At 33.9% G+C, this 15853-nt stretch overlaps 1 protein-coding gene and 1 long non-coding RNA gene across 2 annotated transcripts; both read right to left on the reverse strand.

The window, feature by feature from the left end:
* Positions 1-1507: 1507 nt before the first annotated feature.
* LOC137405144 (SCO-spondin-like) lies at positions 1508-4317 on the reverse strand. Its single transcript, XM_068091368.1, has 6 exons — positions 4261-4317; positions 3987-4113; positions 3689-3869; positions 3129-3233; positions 2098-2225; positions 1508-1734 (listed from the first exon to the last, which is right to left on the reverse strand). The coding sequence occupies exons 1-6, from the start codon at positions 4315-4317 to the stop codon at positions 1508-1510; spliced, it is 825 nt and encodes a 274-aa protein (XP_067947469.1).
* A 28-nt stretch (positions 4318-4345) lies between these two features.
* On the reverse strand, positions 4346-9515 carry LOC137404659 (uncharacterized). Its single transcript, XR_010979727.1, has 3 exons — positions 9337-9515; positions 9070-9174; positions 4346-4403 (listed from the first exon to the last, which is right to left on the reverse strand). It is a non-coding gene; the product is annotated as an uncharacterized lncRNA (long non-coding RNA).
* Positions 9516-15853: the final 6338 nt, after the last annotated feature.

The following is a 15853-nucleotide window of genomic DNA, read 5'->3' on the forward strand; positions in this document are numbered from 1 at the left end:
TACGTAAGCTGAAGAAAGCAGATAAAAACAAGAGAACTGCTCTCAAACTACTATTCTTACAACTATATCTGTATCTAAATTATGGAGTATGAATCCACATATTGAAGAGTATAATTTGTAAATGACACCGTCAGCAATACTTACGGTGAGACCAAGGTGAGAAGATAATTCCAAAGACCAGTTTCACTTTCTGGCAGGGAGATAAGTTCAGCACTAGCACCATATAGATCTTGACAGACTGTATGTACTAAAGTATCTGGGTTTACTCTGTAGTCTGTAGTACCAACTGCTATGCACCTCTCTACTCCACCAAATATGTCCAGTTCTACACCAAGACTCGCACAATCTACAAGATGTTATGTACTAATTGTAATGACAGTTGGTGGTCTAAATAATCTAATGCACTAGGGATGAGATAAATAAATGCTCTTGGCATTCCCTGTCCAACTCTGAGCTCACTAATGACATGGCTGTACAAGCTTGTATACATGTAAACTACATAACAAACAAGGAAACATTTCTGATTAGTGGAAAGTCAAGTAATTAACCTGTCGTATCTGTGCTTAAGCAAAAAAAATCTGATTTTTGACACTATATTTCATGTTCGAAAGTTATTTAAACTGCTTTAAAATTACCATAATTACAGTACAGCTATGTCAAGATCTAATGTATCAACTTGTAATTTCTACATGCATGCATGTTTACTTATAAGTTCTCGTGTTACTCATAAGGCATTAATGAGATCAGCATTTTATTCAATAGGTGAACAGACAACAATGTGTTTGCGCATTCAGCCTTGTAACTAGTGTATGTTCAATCAACAGAGAATTTATTAGGGATTATTATACTACAAGTAAACTCATATAATTCACAATTTACATTCAATTGTTTTAATTTTAAATATTCTATATCACAGAAACATTTCTAAAAAGTTTTTCATGCATTGAGCAGATAGAAAACATGTTTACAACCCATCCTAAGCGTAGTTTTACTTTACAAAACTTTATTTTTGTCACCATTTCTTCTTAGCATTGACCAGTCCAGACGAATTATAGCTATGAAAGCTTCACTAATTGTAGATCAATAGACTGGGTGATTTTTATTAAACAATAGTACTAATGATATGATTATTTCATTTCTAAAAATAATAGCAATGCCATGAGCTGCAATGATATTGATAACTCGTCCGACTCGGACATATTAACAAAAGTAGTAGAGATGGCCAAAAAAGTGACTGAGCTAATTCTGCAACCCATTTGTGGTACATTTCATGGCATCAGCTGATGTAAAGTTTTATGCTGACTAATTTGATATAAAAATCCTTTATAGTCTGTGTGGTTTAAAAGTTATGACAATTTATATGCGCCCTTGTCAAATTAGGTTCATTAGGTTTTACCGAATATGCAATTTTATCCCAGTAAAATGATTAATGTGACAGCAAAAGAATATATTTAAAGCATTAAATACTAAAAATTCAAAAGATTATAAAATTCATCCTGATTACCATTCAAACAACACCAAGATTTGTACTTTCTATAAAAGAAAAATCCAGAACTCTAAATGGAATATTACCCAAAGCAGACTCTTGGGAGGATTCTCCTGAACAGGGGCTGCCGACTCCTAGTGGTGTTGGGCTGGCGCAAGTACGAGTTCTCTTAAACAGAGCTCCAGCAGAGCATGACACTGAACCTCCACATGAGGACCAGGTAGTCCAGAGAGTCCAGCCTCCATCAACTATATTAAAACATATAAATAAGTGAGTCTGATATCAGAGTTGTAGTCTGGTTGTGACTCTGATATTTGATGGTAACTACTAGAGAGCTTGTTTTTTAGTCTCTCAATATGATAGTTTAGTTAATCAGTTGGTCAACCTTGTATTTGGAGCATGTCTAATTTTCTGGTGCTGACTACAGTAAAAAAGACAGCACTCGGGGTTAGGATAACAGAAATACAGTTTTGGTTAAACACAATATCTGCAAGTTATGTAGTTGCTACAAGACAGCATTTGTTTATGTGAATATTTGTAAGGTACAGTGACAAATCACATTATATAAACAGAGTGATAGTTATACAATGATTTTTGAGACTAATACTTACTCCGTGCTACTTGACAGATGTATGGTTTACTTGCACATGTATCATCCTCTGACCTGAATCCACACAGACCATTATAATCTGTGAAACATCCGATTGCTCCAATCTCTTCACCTGAATCGGGGTCATCTCTGAAAAGTCAACATGTCAATTCTCACCAAGTATGGCGGCATTCCTATGTAGGGATGTTTACAACAACCATACCTCAACAGTTTTGACTTACTGAATTTTGTGGAGCCTATAAAACTAACTCGTCTCAAAGTGTTATTAAAAGAAATATTGGCTACAAACATTGAATTGCATTAAAATACTAACAATCTTTGCTATAATAAAAGCTGTATTTGTTCATCTTTCTAAAGCCACGGTCACAATGTTGAAATCAAATGCCTCTCACGAGAATTTGACTCTGATACTGCATTTTACAGACCAGCATGCTTACAACTAGCCCACTCAGCCGCCTTGCCACTTTATGGAATAATTATACACATATTTATACTCATAACGATCTCTCAAATTGCACCGGACTGCTAAACGTAGGTAAAGCTACTAGTAACGTTAACACATCGCTTGACTATCTGAAAATGGAAAACTGAAAAAACCCGGAAATTGTGGAGTTTCTATCAAAAGGTCTCCATTGCAGGATATGTTGGAACTCTGACGCAAAAACCACTTCTACTTGTTGTTCCTCTGTTAACGAATTTTACTCAGTAAAAAAATTACTTAACGGAAATGTAAATTACCATACAAAAGATAAAATATAGACTGTAGATAAAATAAAGATATAAGATAAATACTATAGCATATATTCTATATACTACTGAAAAGATAATATTACTATACAGAAAATACTACACTACACTGTATACTACAACTGAAGAAAGGTTTGACCCTTCCAAGCTTTTTTCTCTTGCCATAACACTTTCATCCTCAGGATAACTTTAGTCGATGGAAACACTGATATTTGTCAACTGCAAAAGAAAACTAGTAATATTACTGTTTAAAAAATTACTGTTCCTGTAAAAGAAAGTATTTACCCTAGCCATCGTCCTTCAGTGTAGAGAACTGTTGAATCACTCCAATAGTACTTGTTATCACCCGAGTTAAGCGTCAAGTCCATAAGTGCATACTTAGTGTCATCACTATAATAAAAAAATAAAAGAGGAATAATTATAAGATTATATCCTGATGAGACTATTATGCTAACTAAACAGACAGTGTCACCAAATAATGCATATTAATATTATTAGGTAATTTGGATATAAAAGGCATAAATATTGAAATAGTAAACTTTAAAAAAATTATTAGAAATGCAGCAATCTACACAGATGAAAAAAAAACTAAATTGTTTTTTTGAGTTCTCAACACGCTTAGACTAAAGCACATGAATAGACAACTCCAGACATAAAAAGTTTGATACTTCATGCTGACAGTTTTTATCAGGTGTTTTGGAACTGGTGCTAATAAATTAGGTTGAGACGATATCTTTAGTATATTAGGACAAGGAAGAGTTGACAATCATATCTGTGTCTCTCTAACGATGTTCATAAATGATTTTTGACATAAAATACTCAAGTTGCAGCTAATGTTCACTTACCTAAGAATCACACTCTCTACATCCTTGAAAATATCAGAGTTTGAAATAGTAAGCAATGAAGCGTATCGTCCTCGTGTAGTTTGACAATTAGTCAACATATCTACACAGTCAGCATTTGACATGAGTTCAAAACAGAAGCTAGTTCCACTGTTGTAAGACAAGTGTGTTCCTGATGGACAATCTGTAAGAACAAATTTACATGAAACTGCAAGACAGTGCCATATCTTGTTTTTACTCCGAGTAAGATATTCAGGTTTTGGTATTGATTATTAACCAATGGCTAACTTCAAGGACATACCAAGGTCAGATTCTTGTGACTCTGTAGCGGTGCTACAATCAGTTCCACCAAGACTAGCGGATGGTGAATCACAGGTTCTTGTTCTTTTCACAACTGAGTCAGTAGAATCACATGCGCCATTACAGTCCTGCCAACTTCCCCATTCACCATACCCTCCATCAACTACACAAAGTTATAATACCAAACATCGGAACATAGTGAGAAAAGATGAAAATCCCCAAGTATAAGAAGATTTAAAGATAAAACTATATTAGGGTAAACTAGTTAAGCTCACCCTGTGAGAATATACAAATGGGCTTTGCATATGTTGGCGGTTCATTCCAGTCACCATCTCGAACATGATCAACATATGAAGAGAGCACACAATCCCCAGATCCATCACATTCAAGACTTCCATATGGTACAGTTGGGTCATTTCTATAAAATAACAAAAAATTTATAACTAGGGTTACAAACACTATTTCTGATTAGCAAGTAAATATGGAAACCTTAGATAGAATAATAGAAGTAAATAGCCAAGATAATTTGACAGCAATGAGTCAGCAGAACAGAGTTGTACAGGAGACTCTGTAGTTGAAGACTTCCTACAATCATCATATAAATGTGCTACAAATGTGCTGCAATCAATTGAAGTCAAACATTCAAAGGCATTCTACTCTCTAAATGGATATATTTTCTATGTTTTATTCTATCAAGTCTTTCTTTTACTATTTCAAACCAATTTCAGAATGTCATGGAAAATGGAGTCTAGTTATAGATGAAAGGGTTTTATCTAAAAATCTGGGAATATGTAAGTGACTCACGTTCCCCATCTAGAGTCTCCATCAGTCAAGTCCTCTCCAGTGTTCCAAGTAAACTTGACTCCAAGATTTGAAAGAGAGTCAAAGCCAACCCAGTAGTTAGTGGACCTATGAATATCTCTCTTACATGAGCATGAGCTAGCAAATTAAATTCATAGTTACAGATGAAATTTTATGCAAAATACTTCAATTTCTAATTAACTTTTTTAAAAGAAATATTTATGTATATCAAGCAAAATGCTTTTACTTTTCAGCAATACATACGGCGAGACAAAGGTGAGAAGATAGTTCCAAAGACCAGTTTCACTTTCAGGAAGGGAGATAAGTTCAGCACTAGCACCATATAGATCTTGACAGACTGTATGTACCAAAGTATCTGGGTTTACTCTGTAGTCTGTAGTACCAACTGCTATGCATCTGTCTACTCCACCAAATATGTCAAGTTCTACACCAAGACTTGCACAATCTACAACATGTTATTCCCACTTGATGATTTTGCTCGTTAACTGTTCGACAACTTGAAGCAATAAAACTTAAAATCAAGTTGCACCAACAACTTGAAATCTTCACCCCATAGCTATCTCCTTACATAGTCAATTAAGTGTCAAATTTCTAGGTTACATAAGTTAGAATAACTTACGTGCTGCTAATTTTAAAGCTTGGTAATATTATTATCAATTTCATGATTATTATTATTCTTATTATATCAACTCTCAAAATAAATGCTAGCCTAATGATAAAATGAAGTGGTTTGAATGCTTAAATCTGAATTCGAGCATTTAATCTGATTGAAGGAAGTCAAATGCTTTTTCTCAAGTGTTATTCTCTTTTAAAGATTATTTATTAGTTAGGGTATGTTGAGAAGTTGACAAATAGTAGAATTTTGTACAGTTAGCTTCCGTGTGAATTTCATTGCAATAATTTAACTAAAAATAACGACTTAAGCGGCTAGAGTGCTAGTCAAAGTTCACACTCGACAACATTGTACATTAAAACATGTGCACAAACCTTTTATCCCCATTAAATCATAAAGAGTTTGCTTAGTCTTACCCAAAGCAGATTCTTGGGACGAGTCTCCAGGACAAGGGGTGCCGACTCCTAGTGGTGCTGGGTTGGTGCAGGTACGGGTTCTCTTAAACAGAGATCCAGCAGAGCATGCTACTGATCCTCCACATGAGGACCAGGTAGTCCAAAGAGCCCAGGCTCCATCAACTTAATTAAAACAGATAAATAAGTTGGTCTGATATCAGAGTTGTAGTCTAGTTATGACTCTGATATCCTATGGTCACTATTGGAGAGGTTGTTTTATAGTCTCTCAATATGGTAGTTTATTGAATCACTTAGTCAGCCTTGTATTAGGAACATGTTTAGTACTCTGGTGCTAATTACAGTAAAAAGACAGTACTTGGGGTTAAGATAACATAAATACGGTTTTGGTTAAACACAAATTCTGCAAGTTATGCAGTCGCTACAAGACAGCTTTTGTTTACGTAAAGTTTTATAAAGTACAATTACAAATCACATTATATAAACAGAGTGATAGTTATAATATGATTTTTGAGACTACTACTTACTCCGTGCTAATTGGCAGAAGTATGATCTACTTGTACATGTATCATCCCCTGACCTGAATCCACACAGACCATTATAAGCGTTGAGACATCCGATTCCTCCAATCTCTGAGAGGGGGTGATCTCTAAAAAGACAACATGTCAATTTTCACCAAGTATGGTGTCATTCTTATGTAGGGGTTTTCTACACAGCCACACCTGAACAGTTTTAACTTACTGCATTTGGTGGAGCCTATCGAACTAACTCATCTTGAAAAATTATTAAATAAAAATTGGCTACAAACATTGAATTTCATATTAAAATACTAACAATCTTTACTATAATAAGAGCTTTATTTGTTCATCTTTCTATATCCACGGTCACAATGTTGAAATCAAATGACTCTCACGAGAATTTGACTTCGATACTGTATTTTACAGACCAGCGCGCTTACAACTACACCACTCAGCCACCTTGCTATTTTATGGAATAATTATACACATATTTATACTCATAACGATCTCTCAAAATATACCGGACTGCTAAGCGAACTACTAAGGTTTACACATCGCTTGACTATCTGAAAAAAGAAAACTGCAAAAACCTGAAATTGAAGAGTTTCTATCAAAAGGTCTCCATTGCAGGATATATTGGAACTCTGAGGCAAAAACCATGTCCACTTGTTGTTTCACAGTAATTGTTCTCTTGTCAACATATTTTACACAGTGAAAACATTACTTAACAGAAAAGCAAATTATCATACAAAAGATAAAATATATACTATGAATAAAATAAAGATGAAACATAAAATATATACTATAGCTTATATTCTATATACTAAAGGAAATATAAAATTATTACGCAGAAAATACTATACCGCACTGTATACTACTATTGAAAAAAGGTTTGACCCTTCCGAGCTTTTTTCTCTTGTACATAACACTTTCATCCTCAGAATAAATTTAGTCTATGGAAACACTGACATTTGTCAACTGCAAAAGAAAACTAGTAATATTACTGTTTAAAAACAACTGTTCTTAGTATTTACCCCAGCCATCGTCCTTCAGTGTAGAGAACTGTTGAATCACTCCAGTAGTACTTGTTATCACCCGAGTTAAGTGTCAAGTCCATAAGTGCATATACAGTGTTGATACTATAATACAAAAATAAAAGAGAAATAATAATAAGATTATATCCTGATGAGGCTTTTATGCTAACTAAACAGACAGTGTCACCAAATAATGCATATTAATATTATTAGGTATTTTGCATATAAAAGGCATAAATATTGAAATAGTAAACTTTAAACAAATTAGTAGAAATGCAGTAATCTACACAGATGAAAAAAGGCTAAAGAGTTTCTCTGAGTTCTCAATACGCTTAGACAAAAAGCACATGATTAGACAACTCCAGACATAAAAGTTTGATACTTCATGCTGACAGTTCTTATCAGGTGTTTTGGAACTGGTGCTAGTAAATTAGGTAGAGACGATATCTTTAGTACATTAGGACAAGGAAGAGTTGACAATCGTATCTCAGTGGCTCTAATGATATTCGTAAATGATTTTTGACATTAAATACTGAAGTGTCAGCTGGTGTTCACTTACCCAAGAATCACACTCTCTACATCCTTAAAGATATCAGAGTTTGAAATAGTCAGCAATGAAGCGTATTGTCCTCGTACAGTTTGACAATTAGTCAACATATCTACACAGTTAGCCCTTGACATGAGTTCAAAACAGAAGCTAGTTCCACTGTTGTAAGACAAGTGTGTTCCTGATGGACAATCTATAAGAACAAATTTACATGAAACTGCAAGACAGTGCCATATCTTGTTTTTACTCCGAGTATGATATTCAGGTTTTGATATCGAGTATGATAATCAGGTTTTGATATTGATTATTAACCAATAGCTAACTTCAAGGACATACCAAGGTCAGATTCTTGTGACTCTGTAGCAGCGCTACAATCAGTTCCACCAAGACTAGCGGATGGTGAATCACAGGTTCTTGTTCTCTTCACAACTGAGTCCGTAGAATCACATGCACCATTACAGTCCTGCCAACTTCCCCATTCACCATACCCTCCGTCAACTACACAAAGTTATAAAACCAAACATTGAAACATAGTGACAAGACCAGAAAATCACTGCACAAGAAAGTCTAAAAATAGGCATATACTGTATTTGGGTAAACCTGGTCGGCTTACCCTGTGAGAATGTACAGATAGGCTTGGCATAAGTTGGCAGTTCCCTCCAGGAACCATCACGAACGTAATCAACATATGAAGAGAGGACACAATTCCCAGATTCATCACATTCAAGACTTCCATATGGTACAGTTGGGTCATTTCTATGAAATAGCAAAAAAATTATAACCAAGGTTACTAACACTATTTGTGACTAGCAAGTAAATATGGAGACCTTAGATAGAATAATAGAAGTAAATAGTCAAGTTAATATAACAGCAATGAGTAAGTAGAGTCAACTTGGACACGAGTCTCTGTAGTTGAAGACTTCCTACCAATCATCATATACTACAAATGTGCTGCAATCAATTGAAGTCAACCTTCAAAGTGCATTCTACTTTCAATATGGATATATTATCTATGTTTTATTTCATCAAATTTCTCTTTTACTATTTCAAGACAACTTTAGAATGCTATGAAAAATGAGGTCTAGTTATAAATAGGATGTTTTTATTTAGAAATCTAGAGATATGCAAGTGACTCACGTTCCCCATCTAGAGTCTCCATCAGTCAAGTCTTCTCCAGAGTTCCAAGTAAATTTTACTCCAAGATTTGACAGAGAGTCAAAGCCAACCCAGTAGTTTGTAGACCTACAAATATGCTTCCATTAAGTAAGCTGAAGAAAGCAGATAAAAACAAGAGAACTTCTCTCAAACTATTATTCTCACAACTATATCTGTATCTGATTTATGGAGTATGAATCTACATATTGAAGAGTATAATTTGTAAATGACACCGTCAGCAATTCTTACGGTGAGACCAAGGTGAGAAGATAATTCCAAAGTTCAGTTTCACTCTCTGGAAGGGAGATGAGTTCAGCACTAGCACCATATAGATCTTGACAGACTGTATGTACCAAAGTATCTGGGTTTACTCTGTGGTCTGTAGTACCAACTGCTATGCATCTCTCTACCCCACCAGATATGTCCGGTTCTACACCAAGACTCAAACAATCTACAAGATGTTATCCACTACTTGTCATGACAGTTGGTGGTCTAAATACTCTAATGCACTAGGGATGAGACAAATGAATGTCCAAATGTTTTCCGCTACTTTTGAATGTGGAATGTAAGAACTCTTCGGTAATGCTTTGAAATTTTTGTATATGATTTTATGTATATTTTTGTAACACGTATATGATTAATGATGAGTATTCGTAACAGCAAATGATGCTGTTTAAACTTTTTTATTATTATTTCTTTTATTTATTTTCAGCAAAAAGTTTGTGTGATAAGCGGCGCTGCAGATCAGTAAAACTTTTTAGTTGAGAAAAGTACTAAAAGTCATGTACGACTAGGACAGCTTGTGTAAATGATATCGCTGACACTTATCATTGTCACTTCTATGCATATAAATTTTAAGCTCCTAAATATGATATAACTAGATGAATGCCCCGCCTTGGCAGAATAATAATAAAAGTCTTTGCGTAAAAAACTCATTTTTATTTAACATAAATAACATTTACCATTCTAACTTTTAAACTTCATATCATGAGAAAAGTGTTTTGGGGCAGCCCGAAAAGACTAAGAGAAAAAATAAACAATGAGTATTTAAAAGGGTGTGTATAAAAAAGGTTACTGTTGCAGCGGAAGCTTAATTTATTCAAAGTTTTGATGTACGGTGCTGATACCTATCGATACTGGTACCAACAAATGAGATATCGGACTGTCTTTGTGAATCATAGACCTATTAACTATACTACTAACTATTATAGTTAATAGGTCTATGGAGTGAATGAAGAGAAAATTTAGAGGCAATTCCTACTTCAGATAATATAATTGTCCATGTGAAAAGTATTATTTAGCTTTTACAGATTTACTGAAACCAGAATTAGGAGTGTAATGGCACATTTGAAATTGAAACGGCACACTTGAAAATTACAAATTAAAAAATAGGTAATAAGTGATGGTAAAAAAGTTGGCTTTCAAAACCTTCTAAAAAACAACAAACGTGAAAGGTAATATTAATTAGTAATGAAAAGTGCATATTTGGCATGCGCAATGGCGATAAGGATATATGTGGTACGAGCTTTGGGATTGGTAAAAAGCCTAACCGTTAGGCGCCTTTGATTGTAGTCTCGCAATTTAAATGTTGCGAGTTCAAATCCTATGCAAAGCATGTTTTTTGATTGATAGATTTTAATCCCTTCAACTGGATACAAGTTAGAAGACAAAAAGGCAAACACTGAGAATAATATAATACAATGAATATCAAGCCAGACTAACTGATTCACGCTCACCAATTGCAACTTCTTGAGTGTCACCACCTGTACAAGGGAGACCATTCATTACCGGAGTTGGGTTTGAACAAGTGCGAGTTCGTTTGTATATGTTGCTGCCAGAGCATGTACCACTGCATGCTGCCCATGATGACCAGACACTCCAGCCTCCATCAACTATGGCTACGACTATAACACAAGATGCGCTAAATATAAGCTTTTCTAATCTATAGTAACAGGTTGCACAGATGTGAACAAAAGTATCATTGCGGGAGTAAGATAGCTTTTCCTCTAGAAACAACTTATAGTGTTTTGCGAGCTAGAGGCATCCGATGGGATAGGATTTTGGTACAAGGGTTTGGCAACGGCCGTCGACAGATAATTTTTCGGGAGTTTTGTGCGCATATGCATTTATCATAAAGCTCCCAAACAATTGCTTCGCTCGTGCTTGGTCGTGGGATTAATATCTTTAGCATATATATTAACAACTTTAACATATAGTAACAACATTTTTGATATATGTGTTAACATATTTAACATATATACTAACATATTTAACATATATACTAACATATTTAACATATATACTAACATATTTAACATATATACTAACATATTTAACATATATACTAACATATTTAACATATATACTAACATCTTTAACATATATACAGCAGAACCTCTACTTACAAAAAGCTCTACATACAAAATTTTAAAGTTATGAAATGTCTTTTCACAGAATCCTTGTTATGACTTAAAAAGTATGTTTTAGATATGAAACGCAGTAAAGACTTTTTTTATTTCGGCAGAAAGAGGTAACCATTATTCTGTCATCCAAAATCAAAGACATTATCGGTAAAAATCATAAAAATTTTGAATTCATGGAAAAGAGTAATACAGAAAAGGTTCTTACCAATCAGGCTATCTCTCACTTCGAAAATAGTTGCCTTTTGCATTGAAAAAAATTCTAGAAGTCGACAACAGCGAACATTATTAGGTCTTAAGATTGCTTCATTATGTACACGTACATGTACAAATACATGTAAAAAGCTGTGTTGTAATACAATTGAAACAAAAATAATGAAATAGCTAAGCTAGGCTAATAAATTGAATTTTAAGGAATCTTAGGGCTTGTCATTGAAATTCAATAATTCAGTACATTGAATGGATACAAATGTACTACAATAAACATACACGTACATTGTGTGGATACAATGTACTATAATAAACATACACGTAAATTGTGTGGATACAAATGTACTATATAAACATACACGTACATTGTGTGGATACAAATGTACTATATAAACATACACGTACATTGTGTGGATACAAATGTTTATTTATAGAACATTGTGAAGGCAATATGAGTGTAATCATATAGTATTACACTAAATCATACTAAATACTAATAATTTTTGTTGACGAAAAAATAGTGTTGTATTATTGTGCTGTATTATAGTGTTGTATTATGGTACACTATGGTGCTGTAAGTCAAAACTTAAGTCAAAACTTAAGTCAAATCATGCCGCTCTCAAGTCATGTTGCTCCTAAGACAAGTCATGCCGCTCTCAAGTCAAGTCATGCAGCTCTCACGACAAGTCATTCTGCTCTCAAGACAAATCATGTCGCTCTCAAGACAAGTCATGTCTTTTAACTGTTACTGCTAATCAAATTTTCAAATTGCCTTTCCATACCAGTCCACGCAATTCAAGCAGCACCTTATCAAAACAAAAGCCTTTGCCGGCTTGTGCTTTTTTTGATATACATTTTAATACTACACTGGCACGTGCACCAAAGCTTAATAATTATTTTTAAAGAAACATACTTTTAGTTCATAAGCAGCACATGTAGCTAAAGATTTATAAGACCAATTCCTAGAATTTTATGGAGTGATCTACAATGTAAATTAAAAAGCTTCCTGAATTGATTTGCAGGAATTAGACCAATTCAAAATTTAGTGCTAGACAACAATAATCATTTCGCAACAGTTGTGCAAAAGACCTTGGTAGCCTATTCATCTAGGTTGAGTACGAGTCGAGCAAGTACCTTGCATGTGGTGGCAAATTACACAGGTCTAGATTTTTGCTTCAGATATATGTATATTGTTAACACATTACTAGATTGAAGCACTATTATGTATTGACTATAAAGTATAAATAGATATTAATTTCTTATACAAAAATGTAGACGATGGAAAGCAGAAAAATGAAGTAAAATTGATTTCTTTTGCTATTTTTAAATATTTTTTGAAAATTTAATAAGGATAAATTTTACACTATAGGCTGAATAAATACCGTAAAAATTCTTTTTGACGAATTTCAAATAATAAATGCTTTTTAAAAGGTAACCAGTGTCAGCCAAATCTGCTATCACAAACTATAAACTTGCAGCATACACTGTTTATGATTTCAGGAACATCTTACCATAATGCTAGCATAATTTTTACATAAGTATTAGGTAAAACTCTCTTACTTCATTAGTATTTACATGTATATTTTTTAATTTTGCAAATCTTCAAAAAGATTCTATGTGAATTACCTTATAAGCCATTCATAAATACATAGAAAGTAAAAACAGTAGTTAACTTGTACACTACTTACTATGCTTTTTGTGAATGCAATATTCATTACTAAAAGTTCAGAGCCAAATTACATGTTTAAACTTTGTTAAAATTTTTGCACGCAGGAAGTATAATAGAGAAGCCTTTGCTCCTCAGTATAGCTCACTTGATAGTGATATCCCTGATGACTCAATTGACACATCGCTTGTCCCCGCCGGCTTTAAGGTCATTGTTAAAGATGATGAGGAGAAAATGTTTCCCTAAAATATGTTACAAAGGCTATTTGTAGGAGTTCAAGATGTATTCCCTACACATTGCTAAAGAATTGAAGTATTTTATCTCTATTACAGTCATTGCAAACTGTATTAGGTTGTAACAGCAACACAAAGAAAGCCAACGGAACTAAATCAATAATAGTTATTTATTGTTTTCCAATGGCAAGGATTATATATAATGTATAATGAAAAAAGGAAAGAATCAAGAAAGGTCGCTTATTTTTGTATGAACTGAAAAAACAAGAATTCTCTGGTTTAGAAATGTTGTTGCAATATACATTTACAAGAACTATTTTAAGTATTGGTAGCTCCTGAATGAGTTCATCTATATATATATATATATATATATATATATATATATATATATATATATATATATATATATATATATATATCTACTATATAAACGGCAATCGTTGTCTGTCTGCGTGTGAGATTGATTGTCCGCCTTATAGAGTACCGTACTTTTCGGACTATTACTCGCTACTAGGTATCTAGGGCACCTTAACGGAAATCGACGGTTAGTACACGCCTCTATACATAACCTATTCATCATTTTTACACAAAAACACGTCACCTCTGGTTAGCGCGCCCCTCTTTACGGCGTCCAACGACACTGGTGCGTTTGAAACAGCAAATTTGCTGCCGTGTTAAAAAGCACCGTCCTGAGTTCTGCGGCCTATACAAAGGTGCCTATACAGCTATACAAATGTACTAATCATTAAATAAAATAAATTAATGAATAGTAATTTACATGCGATTAATATTTACTGCCAACGTGCACCGAGAAGGTCACGCAGACGTTGGTTTCTTGCAGTGTCGTATAGGGAGAGTTACGCCATCAACCGAGCCTATACAAACGCATCGAAAGTTCCAAACAAACATCGGCCACGCCTACTTTTATATAGAGTTACAATGGACTGCTCTTACCTGTCTTTGTTTATCGGTTGATAAAACTACTTTGAGTAACCTTATAGCACCATCAAGTATACCACAAGAAAGCTCAGGTTTTGCTCTAACTCACATAGCAGTTGTAAAAGTGACAACTCCATATTGACAGGTTTTCTGTTACTTCATAGTAAATAACTCCTATTATCTGCACTAGAATGTCTTAGCTAAATTGTGTGTACTTGCAATTTCACAACTTTGGGCGGCCAAACAAACAATTTAATGTATTCACAATGATAATTATATTTATAATACCATCACTTGCCAATTTATTTGTTCATAAAAATTATAAACAGGCTTGTTTTATGCAAATTAATGGACAACCACAAATTTATTACGAACAATGATTTCAACTAAATGTGCAAGAAGTATGAGGTACAACATAAAAATTGAACAACTTTCCATAATAAAACTGAATACTAAAAGGGCATATTAAACTACATAGGAAATCTTCTATAGCAATGTTACAATAAAAAATTATTAACTTCGAATAAACAAGTCAAAGAAGCTAAGCTATTACAGTACTAGTACTATAATAAGGTACGCCAAAGAAGTATTTTGTGTGCAATGGCTGACTTACACATGTTTATAACATATATACATATTATACTAGTCAACAAGAATGAGTGCAGTAAAAATACAGAAAGCATCAAATTTCACCAACACTGATTTCAACAACTGATGAATATTCTGAGCTAATGTTTGCATGGCCATGCTTTTGCTACCAAACTGCACTGACTGTGAGGTGGAGGTATGTTTTTGACTTAAAATATGAAGTCTAACATTCACAAACTTCCTCACTAGTTTCTACAATATAGGATGACAAGTGGACAGTTGATGTGGCATATCAATATTCAATATCAATGGCATATCAATATCAATCTTCTAAATCGCTTGGATGCTTGACCCCGTGTCTGAAGTAACAGCAACATCTTTCAGACCAATACCGCTTGCATGCATTATGACATCAATAATAAGAGAAGCTAGACTGTCTCCGGAAATAGATTTACCAGTGAGATGGAATGCGACAATTTGTTTCCATCTTTCAGTAATTCCTGCAAAGATACAGCCAACACTTGGATTCAAAGTACATGTAATATTAGTGGTAAAACTGCAGACACAAAGAAGAAAGTAATAAATGAAATAAACAAGAAACTAATCTCACCAACCTCTAAACATAACTACTAAACCATGACTAGCAAGGCCACTATGGCTAGGTAATGTCACTTCTATTACGGAGCTGTTGCTAGCATCATACTCAAGGG

Source organism: Watersipora subatra, chromosome 9 (genome assembly GCF_963576615.1).
Source record: "Watersipora subatra chromosome 9, tzWatSuba1.1, whole genome shotgun sequence".
Classification (NCBI taxonomy): Eukaryota; Metazoa; Bryozoa; class Gymnolaemata; order Cheilostomatida; family Watersiporidae; genus Watersipora; species Watersipora subatra.